Here is a 24482-nt window from a genome sequence, read left to right as displayed (position 1 = left end):
CAAAGTTTATGACAAAAATGAAAGTTGAACCTTTGAAAGCAAATTTAGTAGAGACAGCATTATCCTATTGTCGACCAACAACCCCTTGCAACATTCTCTAATATTAATGCAGCTTCTATGTGACATTTGAACCACAGCATAATCTTCTGTTGGAACTGTAAATTGTGTGGTGCGCAGCAACAGATGTTCTAAGCAACAATCTACGTTGTAAGTATCAAGTTGATTGTTGTATAACCTCAAAGCCAATACTGACTATACCTAAACCCAAAGAATATTCAAGTTTTCTGTTACTGTCTGATCGTGATCCAATATCTGTGACAGATACAAGTCATTCAACTACCCTCAAGTTGTCTTCCCATCAAATAACCACAAACTCATCAGTCAGACATTTACTACAATCCTATCCCACCCCTGAATTTCGTTCAATAAGACCAGCAAAAATTCCTCATAGTTATAAACCTTCATTGTGAAAAGGTAACCATGAAGAGGCCAGTACCTGCAGTTGATGCAAAAAGCCAGGAGAATGACAGCAATGGCGCAAATCAAATCATACTTCCCACCAGAATCAACAATGTAGATTACACATTTGAGAAGAACAGTAATTCATGGTAAAGACAATAATTTGTTTACGTAACTTGTAGCAGCTGGTGAATTCCAACAATGGCTACAAGAGCAATTTTTCTCACATTTCACAGAACACCACCACCCCACCCCCCCCCCCCCCCCCCCAAATTTCTTCTACATACCATTGTTTTCCTATTGCATTGACTCCCTCCAACAAGTGCTTTTTTTATTTTTTGTTATATGCAGGTTCGTGACTTCTGATATCCCGACTGATCTATCAATTCAAATCGAGGAAAACACCTTTCACATGCATAAGGTAACTAAACATATTGAATGTTGTTTAGAGAAACCAAAAATTTTTATACTAACCAAAATAAATGATTCACAAAAGCTATTAAATCCCAAAATTTTCTTATATCCATAATTAAATGCTCTGTATTATTATCTCCAATCCCCAATTTGAGCTTTAGGAGTGCGCCTATAAAATTGTTGGCAACGTATAAAGCTGAGAGTTTTAAACCTTCCACATTTTGGGTATCTTTGGGGAAAAGGAGAGGGGGGGGGGGGGGGGGGGGGGGGATCTCAGCCAGTAATATTATACATCTCCACAAAGGGTCCACAAATTAAGGGTACAACTGTGATTTGGTATGACACTTAGATTAGGGATGCTAGGAGAGCAGAGTAGAAAAGGTTACCTTAACAGTTTTATATTGATACAGTATGCTAGGGGATGCAAGGGGAGATAAGATTTTCAATCAAGAAAAATAGCAGCACTTTCCAATCCCAGAGGTTCCATTAGATATACATAATCTCCTAATCTACTTCTGGTTTTGATATCAAATTATCACTTACCTTAACAGTTTTATATTGATACAGTATGCACTACTTACAAAGAGTGGTTACATAAGCCGGGTAGAATTTCAGCCCACAAGTTCAAGTTTAGAGCACAACATCAAACTTGACAACTTTCCAGGAGGACCGGCAGCTTTTGAAGAAGTAGCGAAATTCTGCTATGGACTTTCCATAGATCTAGGCCCCAACAATGTAGCCCCTTTGAGATGTGCATCAGAATATCTAGAAATGACAGAGGAATTTGAAGATGGAAATCTAATATCCAAAACAGAAGCTTTTCTGACATTTATAGTACTAGCTTCATGGAGAGACTCAGTTATAGTTCTCAAAGCTTGTGAGAAACTATCTCCCTGGGCAGAAAACCTCCAGATTGTAAGAAGATGTTGTGATTCAATTTCGTGGAAAGCATTTCAAGACAAGAATGAGTTAGTTGATGATGAGGCTTGGTGGTTTGATGACATAACAACCTTGCGGATTGACCACTTTGGCAGAATAATAGCAGCATTGAAATCCAAAGGTACTAAACCAGATATCATAGGTTCATGTATCAAGCATTATGCAGAAAAATGGTTGCCAAGCATGGATGGGAATGTAGAAGGGAAAGGACGGCATTGGTATGGAAAAAGTGAGCGGCACTTCAGTATTATAAGTGGGATGAACCAAGAAGGTGACATAAGCCAAAATAAGGAGCAAAAGATGATTATAGAAAGCATCATCAGTATATTGCCGCCTCAGAAAGAAGCTGTTTCCTGTAAGTTCCTGTTATGGATGCTGAATATGGCTATGATATACTCTGCAACGCCAGCTTTAATCTCAGAGCTTGAAAAGAGAGTAGGGTCAGTCTTGCAAGATGCCGATGTCCAAGACCTCCTAATTCCAAGATATCATAACAAAGATCGAGGGAAGCTGATAAAGTAAGTTCAAGGTTATACTTTATTTTAGAATCACCTTGAAAATTTTAATCTATTGGTAATAACTTAAGATCTTAGACACTTAACAAAAAAATCACCTAATTTAATCTTCATTTAGGCACCTTGATTACTTTTAGATGTCAAGTCATAGCTCAAATCATAATTGATAAAATAAAGACTTAAAAAGCCAAAATAACTCGATTGTCAGATTGAACTAAGAATTTATGATTTGATGTAAGAAATCTTATTTTCTTCAATAACACAGACATAAGACAATATAAGTCATAATATTGCCAGAAACTAGGTTATATGGAGAAGTAATTTGGTGGTTCAACAATTTACATTAAACTAACCATACCAGTGTTCGGCACAGTTCACCAGAGGAAAAGACAATACACAACATAGACACTGTGCAGCGAATAGTGGAATACTTTCTGATGCACGAACAGCAACAACAGCAGCAGCAGCAGAGGACTGAAGAACTAGAAGTCAGTAAGCTTCTAGACAACTATTTAGCTGAAATTGCAACAGACCCCAATCTCACTATCTCAAAGTTCCAAGTTCTGGCAGAAGCATTGCCAGCAAATACTAGACTATGTCATGACGGTCTATATAGATCAATTGACACCTATCTAAAGGTAAGCATTCCAGCCCAACTTCTATGCCAACTTCAATGAGAAGCAATTTATACAGTCTACTTATAAATTCACTGGATCAGAGCCACCCTTCACTAACAGAGCAAGAGCGTAGAAGGCTGTGCAGGATAATGAATTGTCAGAGGCTGTCACTTGATGCTTGCATGCATGTGGCACAGAATGATCGACTGCCCTTGAAAACTGTTATACAGGTACTACCTTCAGCTTTAGAAGCAGCTAGTCTTATCTTTCACACATCACAAGTCACAGGCAGAGAGAGAGAGAGAGTGGAATCCACTTAAGTCTTTGCATAAAACAAAGCCTTGCAATATAGAATGAAAATCAGATAAACTTGAGCGCAAGCTCTATGTTCCATCACTCATTCAACTCAAGCTTCCAAAGGGAGGGAAAAGAAGCAACAGCTTCCAATTTCAATGCCTTGGCAATTGTATGAGGAAAATTTTAAAATCTAGTGCTCTATACATATTTTTAATTTAAAAACTATATAAAGATGTAGGAAGCTCAAGACAATAGCCATGAAGAATCTCAAACATAATTAAGTTTCTATCCAAATCTTCAACAGGTTCTGTTCTCAGAGCAAGTGAAGATGAGGGCAGCTATGCAAAGCAAGGAACAAACAACTGATGGCAATGATCGTGAAAATGATGAAAGCTGGTCAACTACGAAGAAAGAGATGACGACTCTTAGAACTGAGCTTGAGATAGTAAAAGATAGGATGTCAGAACTGCAGAGAGACTACTCTGAGCTCCAACAAGAATATATAAAGCAAATCAACAAGCAACGGAGACACTCAGGCTGGATTTTTCGATGGAAGAAGATAAAGAATCTATCTCTTTTTACAGAAAAGGCCATGGAAGATATTGGAGACCAACAAATATCCAACCAAGAGAGAAGCACACCTAATACTGGGAGAAGACAATCCATTCACTGAGCAATTACCTACGTGAAGCCAGGAGATCAAAAATGTCACTAGAAAAATTATTTTCTCGTGATCATAGTTATCACCAAAAAGTCTTCTCCACATCACTTACAGCCAATGCGTTCATACTACAAAAGTATTTTATCTCCAAGAAGGGAAAGCACAATTTATGTATGATCTTGTAAGTGAACCAAAACAATAAGACAATGAAGAAATTGAGCACAAGATTTTAGTACCAAGCAGATGATGGAGCACTAACTATATCTTGAATACAAATTAAAAAAATTTATAAAAATGGTGTACAATAGTGTAATATCTAACATGCCTATTACAATAGTTTCAGTGACTGGTTTCACAATAAACATCTCATCTCCATGTCAATGATGAGATTGAGGTTTGTTTTTCCTTTAAAAAATAAAGAAATTCACAACACTCATTGCCATTTACACATTAAGCTTACTATTTAATTTTTCTAAAATATGAAAATGGGTTGGACAGTAGTCCCTTTTTCTATATCGAACAGTTCCTTATGACCATTTATATTAGCCAACCCCAAATCATTTTGGGACTAAGGCTTTGTTGTTGTTGTTGTTGTTGTTGTTGTTGTTTGGATAGCCCATCAGACCATGAAGAAAGAGGAGAGTGAATCCACTACATGCCCAAGTAAGCTTCTACCCCAAAACCATTTGATAAATTGCAAGATAAAGGGAGAATTAAGTCTGTAACTCCCAGAGTACAAGGTGGTAAGCTTCTTACCTTCTATCCAATGAGGATAATCTCACTCGTACAACTAGCACGCTTATATGGGATTCAACACTTACAAACTATGTCATAACTATGTACATACTATTAGTAATTCATAATGTAGATAGCATCAACAATTGAGAACAGATTATCAAAGAGAATCACATAGCTGTGAGAACATTATTACTGAACACCAACAATTTGGCAGTTTTTCAACAATCAATATAAGTCGCCACAATCCCAGTAAACCAAAACATCAATGGCAGCATAGCCACTGAAGCAGCAGCAAAAAAAATCTCAAATAACTCTAATAGATAATATCATGATAAAAAACAACCTTATCAAGTTCCTCATGCTTAAAACTAATCAGTAACAAAATATCAAAAGTAAAGCATCTACCTAGAAGCAGCAGGGGTCCTCTTCATACTAGTCCACGGGAATTTCGCCGTCTCGGGAGCACCTCCAGCAGTACGACGAGGGCGAGGAGGAGCAAATCCCCCAACACCACGGCGGTATCGTGGAGTGGCCTTATCGGGTCGGTTTCCATCGCCTTCAAGCCAATGAGACCTCTTCTGACCCTCAGCCTCAACAATGCTAGTCTTAGACTGTTTATTCAATTCCTTTTTATCATCCTCAATCACCTTAATAGGGAAAAGATCAGGCGAAATTGATAAAGGGGTTTTTAGGGTTACAAACGCTTTCTTGTAATCGGGTTTAGCAAGAAGAATACCACCTCTTTGCTTCTTCTTTCCTTCCATATTTAGGGTTTGAACTTTTTCGACTTCGAACCCATACAATGATTCCAAAACCCTCTTGATTTCGATCTGCAAAATTTGAAATTGATCAAATTAAAATCGATAAAATTGGGAAGAAATTAAGAGGAAAAAGAAATGAAGATGAAATTGTGAAAATACCTTGGAAGCAGAAGGGATGGTTTTGAGAGAGATTTCGGTGATGTTGGTGAAGGAAGAAGGCATAAGGAGCTTGATTGGGAGGTTGGCGAAGTGTACTACTCGTCTTCCTAATCTTCCCGCCATTGCTGCTGCTGCTGCTTCTTCTTCTTCGATGTTTTTTTGAGAGAGTTGATTTTAGAGAGAGTTGCAGATGAAGCTGCCAAAAACCCAGCTTAAACCCCAGAAAAATGAGTTTAGTCAGGAAAGATTGGGAATTTGGGAGAGTGACAGTGATGCTTTCAATTTTGATTTTTTTTTTTTAAAAAAAAAAAAAAATATTTTCTTTAGAAGAAAAAGGAAATAATACGGAATAATTAATTATCAATTGGAAATTCCAAAACTATTTGATTGAAATTTTGAATTGGGATTTCATATGATTCAACTCGATTCAATTTAAATTTGTTACAGAGGCAACCCAAATTTCGCTACTTCTTTCGTTCCTTAATTAGATGCTTATTTCTCTTTATTATGTATGTGAATAATAAATAATAGAAATATGTATCTAATAAAGGGATGGAAGGAGTAGATATTTATACAATCACAATCTTGTAATTAATCGTATTGGTTTTCGCACTAAGGGAGAATGATTAAATGTCATTACAAACAACAAAGGAATTAATCCTTAAGTATTCCCTTTCCCTTTTGTAATCACCCCATACCAAACCCCACCTAAAAGAGTAAATGTATATATACCCTATACCACAAGGTCCACGACTTTACTTAAAGAAAGTGAACATAAATTTTATGATGATTACTTGATTACGCTTTAGGCTGGCACTCCTTTGGTAACTTGGTAAGCTTGGCCTGACTTTCTTACCTCTCCCCAATAGTCCCCATAAACAGAGTAAATTGTTAGAGTGAAGACTTGAAACACAGACATACTTGATTCAGTCATATAGATGAGTAGTTACAATTTCCAGTTCTGACACCCAAATGAAGCCTAGATATCCAAAAAGTCATTCGAATGTCAGGTAAAAGACATTCAGCTATACATTCTAGTGAATGAATATTCATCATATAATGGTTCAGGCATGTCCAACAGACTTTAATACAAATTCTAATGAATAGAGAAAAAGAAACACAATGCTTGCATATTAGTTTTTTGCCTACAGCATTGACATCACGTGTCTGCCAGAGGAACTATATTCTGAACAGACCACCATACAAGACATACAGTTGAGGCAAGAAAAATAAAAAATGATCCTCCCCAACTTAGAACGATTTAGGTCTAAGCTTCCTTCTTTTTGGAGCGGTAAGGGTACTTTTGATACATTGAGATGCTTGTAATCACTAGGGGAAGAGCCACAAGGCAGTATGGTGAAGGTGGTATACCATCAAAAATGAATTGCAGCAAGGCTGTCACAAGAAGCGCAGAAACAATGACAAAACCCTGCAAAAACATAATATGAAGTGAGATGTTAAATCTTTTCAGTGGCAAGAGTCTGATACAAATTAGGCAACGAGGACCAGTTGATATAAAACCAGAAAGCTAATATAAAGCTGGGAATAGTGGAAAATAGTGCAGTCTATATGCAAATTAACAAAAGAACATTCTCCTTATTCATTATATTTTTAAGTTTTTTAATATGCAAATCTTACTAAAAACAAACTTCAAAATGGTTCACATGAAGCCGATGAAGGTATTCTTTCCATTAACAAGCCAATGGGAAGGTGGTAATTCAGAGCCTAAAGCTAAACAGAAGTCTTCCCAATTACCCATCTATTTTTTGCTCCAATGTGTCTCAGTAACTTCACAAACACAATAATATTTACTATCATGTAAATGAGAATACATTATTATTAAAAAAATAATAAAATAAAATACTGATTAAAAACAAGTTTTCTTCAATCTAAGCAAACTTGCCTTCCTGACACCACCAGCATAAGTTGTGACAAGCCCAACAAGAATTCCACCAAGGGCATTTGCTACTACAGGGACCTGAAAGAAATAAAAAGAGCAAAATTTCATGTCTAAAATGTTCATGTTCACAATGATACTGTGCCATTGAGCTTTGCACCCAAAAAAAAAAAAATTAATAATAATAATAATTTTGCCATTGAACTCTTAGCTCACACAACATCAAGGCCACCTTATGCAGCGCACCAGGATTCATATCCTGGCTGGCTGGCTGGCCTTACTTGTGATAAGAAAAGGAGAGTGTAATGGCCAACAGGGAATGGCCAAGTCTGCTCAGCCCAAGCCCTGGCCAGCAGGGAACAGGTAAGTGAGGGGAGACGTAAATTAAAGTATAACAGGTGAATACAAAAGGCGGAACCTTTTCATCTAATATCAACATGTGGTTACATCCATCCCAACATTGTAAACATATGAATTTGATGGACTTTGATCAAGTACATCTTAAGAGATGGGAATTGTTATTTTAAATTTAGTGAAGATTCAGGGCCAATGTCCTTAAAATAGATAACGTTGGTGAATTCAATTGTCATTTCACTTATTGCTACAATTTCAGAATGTAGGCAAAGAAGAAGCGTAACTGATAATACATTAAGTGGCCGAGGACAAAAGAAGATACCAGAGTTAAAGGAGTCCATCCATAAAAGAAGCCATGCTTTCTCATAGCATATCCATCAGGGGACTGGGACAAGCTGGCCAACAGGCACAGGCTTCCGAAAATTGACATCTCTATGGTCATCAAATATGAGGAGTGTTTCTTGACCTGAAAAGATTACACAAATATAAATCAAGATAAAAAAGAAGTTCAAGATACCTGAGTGACAAAGAGAAGCTCAAGATACCTGAGAAGCCCATTGACACAAAGAAGAAGCTAGACCTGAAAGCACAGAGGCTATCAAGACAGGAACAATTCCGTAAAATAGCACTTCTTCAGGATTCCGGCTTTTAGAAGCTTTGCTTGTGCCTTCACCAATGCTTAAAAGTACAGCAGCAAAGATCAAAAGGAATAGAGCTCCAATTTGTTGAATTGATTGTTTTTGCCTGTAAATGATTACAATCAGGAATTTGAGCTATCCAAAATAATCAAAGGTCCACGACACAAGGACTGCAATATATAATTTTAAGAGGTAGTATTATTTTATCTATCTCAACAAAATCTAAGCCTTTGTTACAAAGAACCTTTTGTGTAATAAGAGTACTTGTGCCTGATTTTCTTACACCAAATGAATTGACATTAAGAAGTTCAAAATTGACCAAAAAAGAAACAAATGCCCTTACAATAGCGAAGTCCAAGGATCAAACCCTTGGATCAACACCCCATTGCTCCAAAGCAACGTAAATCAAAACATCTAAGGGACTTCACAAATTATTTAAGGACTCAAAGAACAAGTGAGGGTGTTGTGGGCATACCAGAAATGACAAAACCACACAACTAGACCACTCTAATAGTCCAATATAACCAAAATCCTTTAGCTTGAAAAGTAAGCTGCCCCATAAATTACAACCACTCCAACTACAAGCCACAAAGTACCCATTGTACCCTTCTTTGACTCGAAAAAAATCAGAAAATAAGATAGGCACTAATATTGCTTACAGGAATTTTACCTTAGTATCATATACCCAAAGAAGGCTGTGAAAAATAATTTTGTCTGGTTTAGCATTGAAAATGTAAGGGAGTCAAGATTTTTGTAAGAAATCTGAAGTAAACTATTCTGCAGTGCATAAATCGCAGCTGGGAGTCCTGAAAAGGTCAATGCCCTGAGTAAAGACCAATCTTTGCATAATTTTTTCAAGCTACCATTGAATATGAGGACCGTGAAAGCACATATAACCTGAAGGACAAAAAGAATTCAGGATCATAAAATAATACAATGTCATGGTGGAAAGCTAAAAATACAGTAATTGATCACCTTTGCAACTTCACATGCCAAAACTGATGAAGTTACTATTACATCTCGCCTACAAGAAAAACCAACATTCAACAAGTTGATACAAGTGAAGAAAAAATTATGGAGACTGGTGAAACAACAATAGCTGCTTTAGAGTTTAGACAGAACTTTGTTAGCTGCATAATTTAAATTGCATACCAAACAGCACCAAGTGCTATGGTCATGACATGATACAGAGTCTGACTTAGAAATGGGATGTGATGTTTTCATCAAAATTTTGGGATTTGGGCCTTGGCTAGAATTTTTGAAAAATATGTGGGAAAATGACCAAACCAAACATAGACATCGATACATGACAATTACTAAAAATCATAAACTATAAACTGATATTGTGGAGAATGTATAAGTTAAGCCCTTTTTTTCGGCTTTTTTTTTTTTTTTTTTTTTTTTTTTTTTTTTTTTTTTTTGACAGAAGACCTTGTTTTGTTCATTTAGCTTTTGAACCTCAAGTATGAATAGGGGAAATGTTGAACCAATTTAGTCTTTTGAGTTTTGATTAGTTAAACTTCTATGGTCTATGATAATTTTATATAAATAAACGAAAAACGAAAATTAAGGTTTGTTGCTATTTGACAAAATGCCAGGCCGTAATATTATCTATAGGCTTATGTTTAACTCTGTAATTATCACTAAATCAGTCCCAACCACCCCCAACTTCAAAGTTTTTTCCTCCTTATTTGAAACATGCAAGCAAAAGCACATTTTGCACCAAACTTACATAGATTTGATTTAAGAGCATCATGTATATGAGCTAAATTGACCTATATCACACTGACAAAAGTAGAATATAAGACAGCACCCCAATTATGTAGTAATGGTGCCATCCATTACCCTACATGAAAACTTAGTCAAGATGAGTTAGCCTAGTGGCTAAATTTTATCCCTATCAATGTTAAGGTTTACTATGGCTATAGATAGAATTCACTGCAGAGCACAAGCCCACATAATAGGAAAGTCTGACCACATACAAGCTCAACCAAGTTCCATCCTTGAACAAATAGTTGGTTAACTAATAAGTGGAGAACCCTCCCAATCTTATATGTTAGTCAATCTTTCTCTCCTTTTTCAATAGTCTCAACTCACATTTGAATTATTTTCCTAACATAGATTGCACAATTCAAAATCATGTGGGTTATTTCGAGTAGCTATATTGCACATTTAAAATTTCCATTAATTACCATATATGTCTCACTTTGAATGCCAAAAAATGCCCATTAAAGGCATGCGTTGCACCCCAATCGCTATTTGGTGGTGTACCACCAACTAGTCAAAGTTCGGGGTTGGGGGTGCACCCAAGCTCTAGTTTAGGGTTTTGAAGCCAACTTTGCCTTTAAAATTCATGGTAGTATGATACATTGAACCAGATAGGACAGTATAATTGGATTGATGAAGAACATTCTCTGACATTCAACAAACAGCCTACCAACCCAGTACCTTTCATATGTTTATATCCATTCTCCAATGGATAATTCAACCAATTTCATACAAGTATGTTCCAATTGAGCCAACATTATATCAGCAGGTAAAATCATACAAACAGTTTTTAAAAAAACTGTAAAATTACCCATCAACTAATTCTAAAATGTGACACAAAATAAAATTCCAAATTAAGAATTCAGCCCCAAATCCCAGTTACCATCTACTATGGCATATAATTCCTAGATAAAAGACAGTATGTAATCAAACAAATACCATGAACAAAATAAAAAATAAAAAATCAAAGGAGGAGAGAGAAACCCGGTAAAGCGCTTGGAGATCAAAGGCTGGGAACCATACTGGAGAGTGAGCAAAGCAGAGAAAATCCATATTTTTTTGTCAGAGCTTTCTCTCTCTTCTCTTGCGGTTGCCGTGTTGGAGGTGTTTTCTTTGGTGGAATCCATCTGAGGGCCACCCGCGCCAAGTCCTGGAAATTCAGAATTGATGCGATTGGGTGCCGATGTACGCTTTTGCCTTCAATAGTTGGAGACCTTGAGTAAAGTAAAGGCACTCTAGGGACCTTTTCGGCATTAGCTTTTAAGGTACCTGTTAGCTTTTAGACCTAATTAAAACATTACCTTAAAATAATATTAGTGTTTGGTAAAGTAGCTGTTAAAGGTAGAGGTAGCTTTTAAGTAGTTGTTGTTGAAAACTAAAAAAGATAGCTTTTGAAATTGTAAAGTAGCGTTCAATCTTATTATTTTTTTTTGTTTTTTTTTTTTTTTAATTTTCTAATGAACTTTTTTTTTCTTTTCTTTTTGACTCAGTATTATTTGTTTCGGTCAACCATAATATCAAAATTTTTAATATCCTTTTTTCATTTTTTTTTCCCTTTCATTATGAGGAGTATTTTTTTTCTATCTTATTTTTTAAATTGATTATTTATTAGCAATATATGTTATACTATATAATATTTGAAATTATCAAATATATGATACATAACACGTCACACTAATAATATTAATAATAACTGTATTTTATAGTTTCAATCGCTACTTTTACCGAACACTTATAGTATGAACCGCTACCTTGGCAACTGACCTCTAACAGCTACTACTTGACAGCTCACAGCTATCTCTATAGCTCATAGCTACTCAAAAGCTAATAGCCAACAGCTACAGCTAATTTTACCGAACAGACCTTAGATTTGGAGCACGACCAATTTAGGCAAACTTATTGCAAGGCCATGCTTTCTTCCTTTAACATGTTTTTGGAGGTCTTTAATCTTTGAGTGCACTCTAGAAAAGCATGACAAAATCACGTGTCGATTGTTGTAATTAATATTCATTTTCATTTAATCTTTCTACTTTTATTTATCTTGTCCAACGCTCATAGGGAGTACATTAGTTTTGCCTAATTATAATTATGTTATTTGACTTACACTTTTTGTTTATCTTGGATCTATGAAGTTGTAGTTTCTCTTGGGTCTATCTAAAAATTCTTCATTTCTGATATCAACCAGATCAATATGTTATTCGATGAGACCAAATGTAATTTTACTAATGCCCCGATGCAATACACAAAAGTTGAGGGATTGTAGACTTGTGATTTGTAAATGCGGTTATGAAATTCAACTTGAGTCATTATGACAACCCATTCACCGAATAAAGCTTGATCTAGTGGTAAGGTTTGCATCTCCCAACTTTGAGGTGATGATTCCCTTTCCTCCTCTCCCATCCCCCAACCCCCCCCCCCCCCCCCCCGGGCGCTCCCAAAGTGTCTAGCCCAATAACCCAGGTTTGAATGACTTGTGAGAGGTTCCGGCTCAATAGAGTCATTTTCTTTATCAACCTCCTCCCTCCACCAAAAAAAAAGACCCATCATTAAGTCAATAATCATTCATCCAAACAATATAAAGCTAATCTAATACGAGTATACGAGGTATGTTGAGTGGTCACTCAAAATTGGTTTGTTTTGACTCACTTTGATAACTTTTTTTTTTAAACAACGAAACACAAAAAGCTAAAATGAAATGAAACCAATATAGGGTTGAGCCCGATCTCATAAACGAATAGATATCACCAAGGATTTATTAAGACTGTCAAAATTTGACCAACTGGAGTATTTTTTTAGTAATTAAAGTCCATTGATTTCTAAAAAAACCATTTGATGAATTTTCTTACAATCAAAATCTCTATTAGGCCCCGTTCTCTTCATCTTATTTTTGCTGAACTGAAATTATTTTTATTGAACTTAAATTAATTTTACTGAACTGAAATTATTTTTGCTGAATTGAAATTATTTTTACTGATTTTCTATTATAATTCTTCTTTAAGAAAACTGAATTTTACTGAACTGAACTTATTTTTACTGAACTGAAATTATTTCTACTGAACTGAAATTAATTTTACTGAACTGAACTTATTTTTACTGAATTGAAATTATTTTTTTAAGGTGATGAGAACAGGGCCTTACTCAATATAATTCAGATACTTGCAAGCTCACTTTATTATTCACATCAAATATTAATAAATAGATAGATAACTTATTTAAACCATAAATAAAACAAAAATCAACACGAAACTCCCACATAATTTGGCGTATTAAACAAACTATCTAAATGTCTACAGCTTTCAATCTCAACCAATACAACCATTGTTACGATGCATTTGTTTGAAAATAAAATAGGTTATGAGTAAGAAAAGATTTCTCGAAACAAGTAAGGGTTGACTCAACTGATAAGACTTATTATCTCATATGTTAAAGAAATTTAAAGTTTAAATCTTTCTATATAAAAGTATTTGAAGACGAGATTCCCTTACTTTTTTCCTATCCCTCCTACCAAACACCCCGATAAACTAGAGTACCTAGGTAATATTTTCCCCAAAGCTATAACCACTAGCAATGGTCAAGGTTAAGGGGCGCTCAGCCGCTCACTAATCACCAAATAAAAGACAAAATTTTCACATTTGAGAGTGGAGACAGAATCTAAACCCTCTCCTCATCCCAATTGCCTTTTTTTTAACGAAAAAAGGTCCCACAAAAAATTAGAGTTGCCAAAAAGGAAAAACCCTAGTTTTAGAGCAAAAATAAAAAATGAAATGAGAAATAAAAAAGTAGAATCTTTGTGATTCCAGTAGTCATCAACGGCTCCGATTGGCGGGGTTATATATCCTGCACCATTTTAGCATCAGAGTACCTTCATTTTTTCTGACTTGGTAATAAATTAAATAAAACGGCAGATTATTAAGAGAGAGAAAGTTAGAGAGAGAAAGTAAGTGAGAGAAAGAAGCCGCCATCATCATGTGTGGCATACTTGCCGTCTTCGGTTGTCTCGATACTTCTCATATTAAGAGGTCTAGAATCATCGAGCTTTCTCGGAGGTATTACATTGTTTTTTTCACCGCTTTTTTTATTCATTTTTATTAGTTTTTGTGGAGAATATTTTGTTTATTATGTTTGGGAATTATTCGTTTGATGATATGAAATTAGGCATTTTCTGTTAATAATGCTACCAGTAATAGACAATTAGTTTTTATTAATTGTGGTTTTTTTTTTTTTTTTTTTTTTTTTTTTAATGTATTTTTAATTGCAATGTATTGCACTAAGGATGATTTTGTTATCTTTTTACGTGGTAATGATGTTGAATGTATGTGACATTTTGTTAAATTGTTTCTTGGAGATTATTAAGAATTAGGATGTTCATGAATTATGAATTAGGAGTGAAATTGGATTGTTTTGAATTGGCATATATATCTATTCCGAATTGTGAAGTGTTTGGCAGTGAAGTTGATGAGATGAGATAGAAGTGAAATGGATCATGTCAATGAAAATGACTATGAGAGAGTTTTGTCGAAGTACAAGTACTTCACTCGTGAGACCGATTGAGAGTGTCTGCGGCTTGTTTTTATTCTTTTTAGCTTATTTCAGATAGTTCAGATAAGATAAGTTCGGTTTGTTGATTGAAATACACCTCTAGGGTGTGTTTGGTATGTTTAACAGAAATAGGATGGAATGGAATCCAGTGAAGGAGGGAAAGGGTAATGTTAACCATTACTTTTATACATCGTTTGCTATTACAATAGAATAGAATGGATTCAAATGAGTAATAGAGAAGGGAGATTGAGGGAAGTAACACAATTTGTCACTGGTGAGTTGGAGAGGGTAATAAGTGAGCTGACAAAATTATCTTTGGTCGGGAAATTGATACCATACCCCTTAAATCAATCAAACTATGCTAGAAATACTTAAGTTATTACGTTTCCAGCTCTTAAAATCTACATTCTACACATGATCAAATATACAGGGGTTAGAGGGCTTTGTTGATTCAAATGGTTAAAAACAGATATTAGTGGATGACAAATTTTACCCAAGTTGAGAAATGGGGCTTTTAAATGGGACAAGAGTTTTAGGAGAAATGAGGCTATCTAAGGGAGGGAATAGTACTCTTGGGTATCTGTTTTTTCGCACTAATGCCTGTTCTGTTTTATGCCTATTTTGTGCAAGATGCGATGGTTTAGTCAAGAAACTTTGGTGTTTGCACATAGTAAATCATGAACTTGTTTACCTATTCATCGTATCTTTCTTTGGGTGACAAGGACACTAAATTCAGTGTATAACTTTTCCTGATTGTTAGTCTTCTGTTGATGATAGGTTACGTCATAGAGGCCCTGACTGGAGTGGCATACACTGCTTTGAGAATTGTTACCTTGCTCATCAGCGGTTAGCTATTGTTGATCCCACTTCGGGAGATCAGCCACTTTATAACGAGGACAAGACCATTGTTGTCACAGTAATTTAACTTTCCATCCGATCTTTTTTTAAATAAATAAATTAATTAATATATAAATGTGTATCAGTGGTTATTTCACATATCATTGCCTTTTTGGAATGATGTGAACTTTATTACTAAGGGACAATATTTCTGTTTCATCATCTTCATCCGTAATCTGTATTTTGTAATATGTTGTAGCTTGTATATATTATTTACTGTTAGATGCAAAGTATGCACCCAAGCATATATATCTCCTTTGTTGTTAGTTTTCTGAAATCCAGCATCAGGATGCATGGATTATCAACTATTCGATGCAAAGTACACACTTAAGCATATTAAACTCAGCCTTTATACACGGATTATTTATCATTGTCAGGTCAATGGAGAGATATACAACCACAAGCAGTTACGAGAGGAGCTGAAGCTGAAGTCGCATCAGTTTCGCACTGGTAGTGATTGTGAAGTAATTGCTCACCTTGTAAGTACCTTAATGTTCTGTACTCTTTCTTGTTGTTTACCATCCTAACACTCACCAAATTTAATTTGAAGATACTTGGTTATGGGACATTGAATCCTGAAATGTGAGCTCTTTTTTTTTTCCTCTTTTCTTTGGCAGTATGAAGAATATGGAGAAGAGTTTGTGAATATGCTCGATGGGATGTTCTCCTTTGTTCTTCTTGATACACGCGATAAAAGCTTCATTGCTGCTCGTGATGGTATTGGAATTACCCCACTGTACATGGGTTGGGGTCCTGATGGTACGCCAAATTATAGTATATGTTTCATTGATTCATTATGGTGGTGATGCAATCTTATGATGCTTTGCTGATTGCTTTAATGTCTTTAAATATAAAGCTTTAACCTCCACTTTGTTATGATGTTTTAATTGTGTGATACTAGCTGTCAGTTATATACATTTATGGGCATGCTATCCTATAATTGCTTTTTCTCTCAAGAATATTGACTATTACGACTTTTTTGGGTTGACCTTTGTGTTCTTTTGTCCTCCCCCTTCCCTCCCAATTACAAAAATGTAGCAGTAGCTACAGATACTTTTATCTTTCATAGTCATGAGTTTTATTTACAATAAAAATGTTTTCTTTGCAGGGTCCATTTGGTTTGCTTCTGAGATGAAGGCCTTAAGTGATGATTGTGAACGATTTATCACTTTTCCCCCAGGACATATATATTCAAGCAAACAGGGTATGCTATTATCTATTTCATAGACTATCTTGGCTAAGATGTGATTCAAATTTAAAGACTAGGGATTAACGAATTTAATACTGTTTCATTTAACGTGTTGCAGGCGAGTTAAGAAGGTGGTACAACCCACCATGGTTCTCAGAGCAGATACCTTCAGCTCCATATGATCCAATAGTTTTACGTGAAGCTTTTGAAAAGGTATATTATAAATAATAATTGACTGTTCTCTATTTATCAGTACTTAATATTTCGACTTTTTTTTCCTTTGTCCCTCACTTTACTACACAGCCTTTTCTTTCCTTGCTCCTGACTTGACTTCGTTTTTTTTTTTTTAATACTTAAAAGAGAAGAAATTTTTTCTCTTGTTGCAGAATGCAAAATTGTAACTGTTTTATTTGTTAGATTTCTTTTTCCTGTCTGGTTTTTGATTTACTTAGATCTTTTAATAAATTTACATTCTGATTTGCTAACCTCCTCTTATAATTTTATGCAGTCTGTTCTTAAGAGATTAATGACAGATGTCCCATTTGGTGTACTTCTGTCGGGTGGACTGGATTCATCTCTTGTTGCTGCTGTCGCATCACGTCACTTGGAAGAAATGGAAGGAGCATACCAATGGGGTTCACAGTTGCATTCCTTTTGCATTGGTTTGAAGGTAGATATGCCTTTGTACTTTAGATATCAACAGTTCATCTCTTTCAGTAGTGCTTGTTGCAATCACTCGTATCGTAGCAATGTAGCATAAATTGCATAACTATTCATCTTGGGTCTTGTGAAATTGGCTTCCATGGGGGAGTCCAGATATTTGGTTCTCATAAAATTTGTTCTTCTGGATAGGAAAGAAGAAAGTTGACTGGTAACAATATTTCAAGTATCTATGATGTTATGCTCCTATATATACCTAGGTTTTTTCAGATAAATTGATTTAAATCCAATTATATTATGGGGACATTAAAATATTGAAGTAGTGACATTTGGTAGCATAGCATTTTATATTTGGATATGCATGACTGTGTCTATGCGTAGACCAGATGTGTAAATAAAGCTGATCTTTGCTTTAGTCAGTCTGGAATCTTGGAACTAAACTCATCTTTTGTTACTCAGGGCTCTCCGGATCTCGCAGCTGCCAGAGAGGTTGCTGATTATCTTAAAACTCGTCATCATGAGCTTACTTTCACGGTTCAGGTACTTTCTTCTTACGAATTCACTTGATTTAGATATAAGATTAATTCAAGTTTCACTCTATATACACTAGACAACTAAAGTTTTCCTTCTCAAATTTAGGAAGGCATAGATGCACTTGAAGAGGTTATATATCATATAGAAACCTATGACGTTACGACTATCAGAGCCAGCACCCCTATGTTTTTGATGTCTCGCAAAATCAAATCCCTTGGAGTAAAGATGGTTCTCTCTGGTGAAGGATCTGATGAAATTTTTGGTGGTTACTTGTACTTCCACAAGGCACCCAACAAGAAGGAACTCCATGAGGAAACATGCAGAAAGGTATTCCTTGGCTGTGTATATTTCTTTTCATTAAAATATTTTGATTGTGTCTTTGATCTGGTGTTTGTATTGTTCAGATTAAAGCTCTCCATCTGTATGATTGCCTGAGGGCCAATAAGTCAACATCAGCCTGGGGTGTTGAAGCACGTGTTCCCTTTCTGGATAAAGAATTTATTAATGTTGCAATGAGTATTGATCCAGAGTGGAAAATGGTAACTTAAAATTTCTTATACATATTTCTTAATGTTCTATGGAAACATCAACTAATGTCAATTTCTGCTGCCAATATACTTTACTAGTTCACTACTGCTCAAGTCTTCCTTGAGATTGATAATGAATTGCTCACTGTTGATGCACCTGTTGCATATTTGTTATTTTCCCTTTCTAACTTTTGGGGGTGGATTATGGGAAGGGGAAATGGGTATTGTGTTGAAACTATTTGCTTTTACTTATTACATATTGCTTTAGTAAAAAAAAAATTCCCCACTGACTGTTTTATACTTTTATCTGGCTAAAAATCTTTCTGTATGAACCAATCATAAGAGCAATGCATGTGCTTTTTAACATACATTGCACAATGAAACCTTGTATTGGATGGATATTTTAGGAATAAAAGGTTTCATTGTGTTATAATTGATGAAAATCTGTAAGGGTGGAATTTAGTATGCATTTTCATATATGTTAACAAAATTTGCAGATAAAACGTGATCAAGGTAGGATTGAGAAGTGGATTTTACGGAATGCTTTTGATGATGAAAAGAAACCGTACCTGCCCAAGGTGTGTTGCTACTTTGGCTATATTTATTGTACCTTTTGAGTCGATGGGTAGTAGGACATTCGTTCCAACTTCCAAGATTTTTATAGGGTCTTTTCTTGATAATTTCGTGAGGTTACTGATTTATGGGGCACCAAAGAGACTGATGATTATATTCTTGCAATTTTGGCTTTAGCACATATTGTACCGGCAGAAGGAACAGTTCAGTGATGGAGTGGGATACAGTTGGATTGATGGCTTGAAGGATCATGCTAGCAAACATGTATGAGTTTCGATTATGGTGATTAAAGCCTTCAATTTCATCAATTTGGGCCTCTGCCCACTCTATTAGATATCTCACTTGTTAATAAACTTTGACAACAAACCTTTACAGGTTACAGATTCAATGTTGGCAAATGCGAATTTTATTTACCCTGAAAATACTCCAACAACTAAAGAAGGGTATTATTACAGGGCGATTTTTGAAAAATTATTTCCGAAGGTAAGGATAATTAACCTCTTTTGGCCTTCTCTCAATTGTGGATATGGGCATTTTGTAATGTAATTACTATCTAGTGTTGATTGACTCCTCACTTCTATTTTCCCGTGTTGTTCTCATCCATGTTTAGCCCTGGTCTCTGTGATAATTATATATGTATATATATGAGCATTTTAAATGTCTTTTGATGGTTCTGTTTGAGCAGAATGCTGCTAGACAAACTGTTCCAGGTGGTCCAAGTGTTGCCTGCAGTACTGCTAAAGCAGTGGAGTGGGATGCTGCATGGTTGAAAAACCTTGATCCATCTGGTCGTGCTGCTCTTGGGGTTCATGAATCTGCTTACTAGCAAGAAGCTTTATACAAATGTTATTCCAGTCTTTTCGTCAACCGTTGAGATCAAGGAGTCATTAACAAAGACTGCCAAAGCTGTCAAATTGAGAACTCTGGTCGCTGGTGCATTTTCTCTTGAGAAGCAATCTCACGGCGCCTTGTTTCCAAAGGGATATTTTGCATGGACTTTGGGTTGCTCGGGAAGAAAGGGTGGAGCATTCCTTGTTTCTTTTAACTTTAAATGGCGTAAAAGATTAATTCTGATTTGAGAATGTTTTTCTTTGATAATTTGTTCTGCACTTTTGTTATAGTGGCCCTTTTATTTTGGCTGAATTTAGAATCCTCTTCCCCTCAGATCTCTTAGTTATAACATTTTTAGCTGCTTGTAACCTTGAATACAGCTCCTTGGAATTTGTTGTTGCTCTTCTACCAATTTTAGAAATAAGCCTCAGTAATTGAAACTTAAAGCACTTGTTTAAGATTTCTAAATGTGTTTAGATCATAGGTGCTTTCGTGTGTAGTGTTAACATTGTAAGTTCAAGTTTATTATCGAGTTAGACAAAGCAAGCAAGAAGTATATCACACTTCTTGATGGTACCAACTGTGGTTGAAATTTTGTATATGTTCACTCGAAAGTAGTTTTGTATATTTTTCTATGAACAATTTTTTCCCCATTTGTGTTTTGTATATTTTTCTATGAACAATTTCTTCCCATTTGTACTATATGATTACAAGGACTCGTTGCAATATATCCGTACAATCTGGATGTGATGCGAAAATGAAGTCTATCACAATGATAAGCTAGGGTATTAGGCATCCATTCCTTTAATGAATGTCTATAGGAGGGAGAGAATAGGGAGAGTAGAAAAGCAGTTGGTGCTACAGATATGAAATGAGTAGCATAAATTAAATTGTAGGGCAACAGAGTTTGTGCTAAATTAGAGGGAAAAGTAAGTGCATTGCAAACTTTTCACAACATGTAATAGCTAGCTTAATTCATTTGGAATCCTAGAGAAATGAGGACATTGGCTTTAATTTTACTAAACTAAATCAGTAATAAGTAATCCCACAGCAGTAAAGGTTCTTGGTACTCTATACAAACAACTTTATATTTATGTACATAAGCAGTAGCTTTAAAGTGTCTTCCCATTGTCATGGTAAAATAGTAGATGATACAGTTGAATATATACAATGTTGGGCATTAACGCGTTAGTTAAAAAACAACACCTACAACCTGGCAAAATCGTGATTCCAGAAGCTTAATCACTCCGGCATTATTAACTGTTTACAAGTCACCATCTACAAATACCAGGTAGCTCATTCTGACTTAAAGCAAGAATTTCCTCGTACCTCGAAGCATTTACAAAGCCCCATAACTGTAGAAGGTAGAAGCAGTTAGTCAAAGGTTTGGTTTCATTCCAAAACTCAAACTTCACTATGAAACTTGAACATATAACAAAGACATGAATGGGAATGATAAGATTATCCAGGAAAAATCAAATATTACCTCAACTTCTTTCACCACAAAGTCTTCGGAAAGAGCAAGGCAAGAATTCCCATAGGTGTCAGACGCTGCACTTGATCCATTTAATCTGTTCAAGTATAGCAAGAAATTGGAGTTATAACATATTCAGTATTCAATGGAATAATATCTTTTGACTAATATCAAGACATTTTTTTCCTCGTGTTTGAAGACCCTTGGCCGTTAGGTCCTCTACATTCTTTTTTACTTCAATACAAAATTACAAATACATCTTAACCATCTTTACCACCTCAAAATAAATAAAATTAAGTACTACGTATAATAAAATAAGAAATCTTGCAATCTAAGAAGAGATGGCTCTCAACATGAGATGTAACTTACAGGTCACTGTCAAGGTAGAGTGCAAAGTGACGACCACCGCCCATTGCTAGGAAATCAGGAGAACACACTGTATAATATCGATTTACACCTACAGACAAAATATTTCATCTGAATCCACTAAAAAGAAAATTGCATAAATTGACAAGTCGATAACCAGACAGATTTCTAATGCACAAGAACAGTGCTCCAAATCATAGGTACAACCTCACTTTAGTTTATAAGTAAAAGCAAGATAGCAGTGGACTTTTTCCAAAAGTTACTTAAACATAAGCCATCTCTCATGGTAACTTAGCACTAAATTCCTAAATACATACTGATATAGTCAAATGAAGTACTTTAAATATGCAGCACAGCTTCAATATTGGTACCTGTGGGGCGATATATAATCGGGTGGCCAGGTACATCGGTAAAAAGAAATGTGCTATTTGACCCCTGAGTATGCATAGAGGAATTAGACTAGCATTGAAGAAATCAAAACCACGAGCTTAAGAAAGTCTACCCGTCAAACTCACCTGATACCTCCTGCTTTTAGAAGGTTTAAGAGGCGCCTCAACCAATCCGCCAAAAACTGCACCACCTCGATCACCAACCACCTGTCCAATGCCACCAGATCATGATGAAAATAAAGTTTTCAAAGAGCAAGATGATAAGAAACATTCCTAAAGTTACATAAGATGCAACTGGCCAGTGAAAAAGTGTTTGTGAAGATGAGTTTGTGTCCTAATGCTCAATTGTTCACCAGAAACAGTTACTCAAATATAGTGAATGCAATTTCAGGAGCTAAAAGGCTGAAAAGCATCACCAGAAACATATTAAATTTCAACTGTCCAATCAATCTTTCACATAGATGAATCTTTCTTCCGATTTAAGGACTGTTCAAAAGCAAAACTACTCCCATTAAAAGGACACGGCACAGATGTGAAACAAAGCCAGACCGAAGTACTGAACTTTGTCCTTTATACACCAACACACACAATGCAAATTGTCAGATGAATATCTTTGGTGAACAATTAACTTTCTGCGGCATCGGAATGGATGAAAGAGTTTTAGGCTTGTATTGAAAAAAAAGGGGTATACAGGTTCTTCAGATCTTGTTCACTAATAGTATTCTTATAATAGAGATAGGTAAATATTAAGTGGAAAAGAAGATACCAGCAGGCTCAAGCCAGTGCAGAGCATGCTTTTCCGGTACAGGGTTGAGAGTGATATGCCATGCTTCCATGTGCTGCAGGACTCAATAGAACAGTCAGAAAACATATCAACAAACACTAGACAGTGAACCACACAAAATTTTCAGAAACCAAAATCTAAATGCATTAGGACAATGATCCTACACCTGTAGAGCAACACCCATTTCCTCCCTTTGACAAGTGATGGAAGGGAAGCATATAGTATGATCCGGGTTTTCTGCGAAAGAAGCAATGACTTATCAGACATGTCTGGGAGTTCAGCTACACTCTCCATCGGCCTTATATTTCCTCCATCCTGACTTCCATCATTACCATCAGTTTTAGCTTCAGACTTGGGCATTCTCTCCGATGCTTGATTTCGAAACCATGCTAATCTGGCAGCATAATTCATAGCTTTACCAATAGACTGTCTCCCTTTAGAAATCAACCCTCTCTTTCCACCACTCTCTCTCACAACACTCACATTTTCGGGTTCTGCCTTTACAGGTTCAAGTTTAATTTCAGCTCTAATTTCACTTTCAGGTTCAGATTCATCTTTTACAGGTGCGTTAATATTATTCTGCTGCCCGTCATCTCTTTCGGCACTAAAGTAATCATCTTTTAAAAGAGAATAAAGGAATGCAGGGAAAGATGAGGTATCAGGTCCATCAACTGAAGTTACAGAACCCTCTTCACAAATTGATTCAAGCTGACTTTCCTCTGAGTCAATATCATTATTCTCCTAAAAATAAAAACAAAATGGATTAATTAATGCACATTTAAACAAAAACCCACAATAATCCTAATTTCCATTAAGATAAACCCTAAAGCATAAAAAATTACAAAAATACAAGAATTTATGAAATGGGTAAATAGAAATTGCCTCAACTTCAGCTCAAGTACCATCAAACCCATTCAATTAATCTCAAATCAAACAATAAAACCCATGAAATTGCTTCAAATAAGCTCAAATAACAACAAACCCATGATATTGAATTGCAAAAAAATCATAAAAACCAAGAAATTGCAACACAAAACAAGAGAGAGAGAGAGAGAGAGAGAGAGAGAGAGAGAGAGAGAGAGAGAGAGAGAGAGAGAGACATACAGGAGGAGAAGGAGGATTCTTGGAGATTTTATCAGAAATGGGGTTAAGGAGGACAGTGGTGAGGTCTGAGACGAGATTTACTGCTTTACTACGAAAAGATCGTTGCTTTCCCATTTCATTTGTTCAACCCAGAAATTACCAATCATCAAATACCCAAAACAAACATCTCACAAGATCATCTAACAGCAAAGTGATGAGAAAAAAACAATGGATAAATTGTTCCCAAAATTGGAAAATTTGTCTATTATCTAATTGTCAAATGAGATTATCTGACCTTTCTATTTATTTAACTCGAATTTAAATGAGAAGCCCAAATCCAAACCCTGATTAGGTAGCTAGCTAGTCTTCATCAGATTTTCTGTATTGGCTTCATTATAAAGTTATCGAATACTTCGTAAT

General features: G+C 35.6%; 5 protein-coding genes across 5 annotated transcripts; 2 read left to right on the top strand and 3 right to left on the bottom strand.

Annotated features, from left to right (window-relative positions):
- Window positions 1-473: 473 nt before the first annotated feature.
- On the top strand, window positions 474-4332 carry LOC145563200 (BTB/POZ domain-containing protein DOT3-like). The gene is made up of 6 exons (XM_081623639.1): window positions 474-608; window positions 811-880; window positions 1441-2330; window positions 2701-2965; window positions 3046-3174; window positions 3546-4332. The coding sequence occupies exons 1-6, from the start codon at window positions 481-483 to the stop codon at window positions 3912-3914; spliced, it is 1851 nt and encodes a 616-aa protein (XP_081479765.1). The 5' UTR covers window positions 474-480; the 3' UTR covers window positions 3915-4332.
- A 462-nt stretch (window positions 4333-4794) lies between these two features.
- Window positions 4795-5733, bottom strand: LOC145563199 (uncharacterized). Its single transcript, XM_081623638.1, has 2 exons — window positions 5561-5733; window positions 4795-5470 (listed from the first exon to the last, which is right to left on the bottom strand). Exons 1-2 carry the CDS (start codon window positions 5681-5683, stop codon window positions 5042-5044), a joined length of 552 nt encoding a protein of 183 aa, XP_081479764.1. The 5' UTR covers window positions 5684-5733; the 3' UTR covers window positions 4795-5041.
- A 731-nt stretch (window positions 5734-6464) lies between these two features.
- LOC145563198 (UDP-N-acetylglucosamine transporter ROCK1-like) lies at window positions 6465-11424 on the bottom strand. The gene is made up of 7 exons (XM_081623636.1): window positions 11201-11424; window positions 9425-9473; window positions 9120-9346; window positions 8357-8555; window positions 8134-8277; window positions 7464-7538; window positions 6465-6989 (listed from the first exon to the last, which is right to left on the bottom strand). The coding sequence occupies exons 1-7, from the start codon at window positions 11341-11343 to the stop codon at window positions 6828-6830; spliced, it is 999 nt and encodes a 332-aa protein (XP_081479762.1). The 5' UTR covers window positions 11344-11424; the 3' UTR covers window positions 6465-6827.
- Window positions 11425-13928: 2504 nt separating this feature from the next.
- On the top strand, window positions 13929-20608 carry LOC145561983 (asparagine synthetase [glutamine-hydrolyzing] 2-like). The gene is made up of 14 exons (XM_081622126.1): window positions 13929-14262; window positions 15533-15671; window positions 16030-16131; window positions 16270-16411; window positions 16761-16856; window positions 16960-17054; window positions 17350-17511; window positions 17961-18041; window positions 18141-18362; window positions 18440-18574; window positions 19060-19140; window positions 19313-19399; window positions 19511-19618; window positions 19821-20608. Exons 1-14 carry the CDS (start codon window positions 14183-14185, stop codon window positions 19959-19961), a joined length of 1671 nt encoding a protein of 556 aa, XP_081478252.1. The 5' UTR covers window positions 13929-14182; the 3' UTR covers window positions 19962-20608.
- A 406-nt stretch (window positions 20609-21014) lies between these two features.
- LOC145563197 (oxidation resistance protein 1-like) lies at window positions 21015-24396 on the bottom strand. The gene is made up of 8 exons (XM_081623635.1): window positions 24084-24396; window positions 23146-23720; window positions 22962-23034; window positions 22322-22402; window positions 22178-22241; window positions 21810-21897; window positions 21453-21537; window positions 21015-21321 (listed from the first exon to the last, which is right to left on the bottom strand). The coding sequence occupies exons 1-8, from the start codon at window positions 24195-24197 to the stop codon at window positions 21238-21240; spliced, it is 1164 nt and encodes a 387-aa protein (XP_081479761.1). The 5' UTR covers window positions 24198-24396; the 3' UTR covers window positions 21015-21237.
- Window positions 24397-24482: the final 86 nt, after the last annotated feature.

This window comes from Chenopodium album, chromosome 10 (assembly GCF_948465745.1).
Source record: "Chenopodium album chromosome 10, dcCheAlbu1.1, whole genome shotgun sequence".
Lineage (NCBI taxonomy): Eukaryota > Viridiplantae > Streptophyta > Magnoliopsida > Caryophyllales > Amaranthaceae > Chenopodium > Chenopodium album.
Note: the sequence above shows the minus strand (reverse complement) of the source record. Positions and strands in the feature narration are given on the sequence as shown.

What these genes read in the sequence shown, in the direction of transcription:
- LOC145563200 (XM_081623639.1), top strand. Translation starts at nt 481, where the DNA reads ATGAAGAGGCCAGTACCTGCAGTTGATGCAAAAAGCCAGGAGAATGAC. An exon ending in GAGAAGAACAGTAATTCATG is followed by an intron (nt 609 to 810) that starts GTAAAGACAATA and finishes TGTTATATGCAG; the next exon opens with GTTCGTGACTTCTGATATCC. An exon ending in CAATTGACACCTATCTAAAG is followed by an intron (nt 2,966 to 3,045) that starts GTAAGCATTCCA and finishes TCACTGGATCAG; the next exon opens with AGCCACCCTTCACTAACAGA.
- LOC145563199 (XM_081623638.1), bottom strand. Translation starts at nt 5,683, where the DNA reads ATGGCGGGAAGATTAGGAAGACGAGTAGTACACTTCGCCAACCTCCCA. An exon ending in CCATCCCTTCTGCTTCCAAG is followed by an intron (nt 5,471 to 5,560) that starts GTATTTTCACAA and finishes CAAATTTTGCAG; the next exon opens with ATCGAAATCAAGAGGGTTTT.
- LOC145563198 (XM_081623636.1), bottom strand. Translation starts at nt 11,343, where the DNA reads ATGGATTCCACCAAAGAAAACACCTCCAACACGGCAACCGCAAGAGAA. An exon ending in ATCTCCAAGCGCTTTACCGG is followed by an intron (nt 9,474 to 11,200) that starts GTTTCTCTCTCC and finishes TTTTTCTTGTAG; the next exon opens with GCGAGATGTAATAGTAACTT. An exon ending in TTTGGGTATATGATACTAAG is followed by an intron (nt 8,556 to 9,119) that starts GTAAAATTCCTG and finishes AATCATTTACAG; the next exon opens with GCAAAAACAATCAATTCAAC.
- LOC145561983 (XM_081622126.1), top strand. Translation starts at nt 14,183, where the DNA reads ATGTGTGGCATACTTGCCGTCTTCGGTTGTCTCGATACTTCTCATATT. An exon ending in ATCATCGAGCTTTCTCGGAG is followed by an intron (nt 14,263 to 15,532) that starts GTATTACATTGT and finishes TGTTGATGATAG; the next exon opens with GTTACGTCATAGAGGCCCTG. An exon ending in TTGAAAAATTATTTCCGAAG is followed by an intron (nt 19,619 to 19,820) that starts GTAAGGATAATT and finishes CTGTTTGAGCAG; the next exon opens with AATGCTGCTAGACAAACTGT.
- LOC145563197 (XM_081623635.1), bottom strand. Translation starts at nt 24,197, where the DNA reads ATGGGAAAGCAACGATCTTTTCGTAGTAAAGCAGTAAATCTCGTCTCA. An exon ending in GATTATATATCGCCCCACAG is followed by an intron (nt 21,898 to 22,177) that starts GTACCAATATTG and finishes TTTTGTCTGTAG; the next exon opens with GTGTAAATCGATATTATACA. An exon ending in TTGTGGTGAAAGAAGTTGAG is followed by an intron (nt 21,322 to 21,452) that starts GTAATATTTGAT and finishes TACCTTCTACAG; the next exon opens with TTATGGGGCTTTGTAAATGC.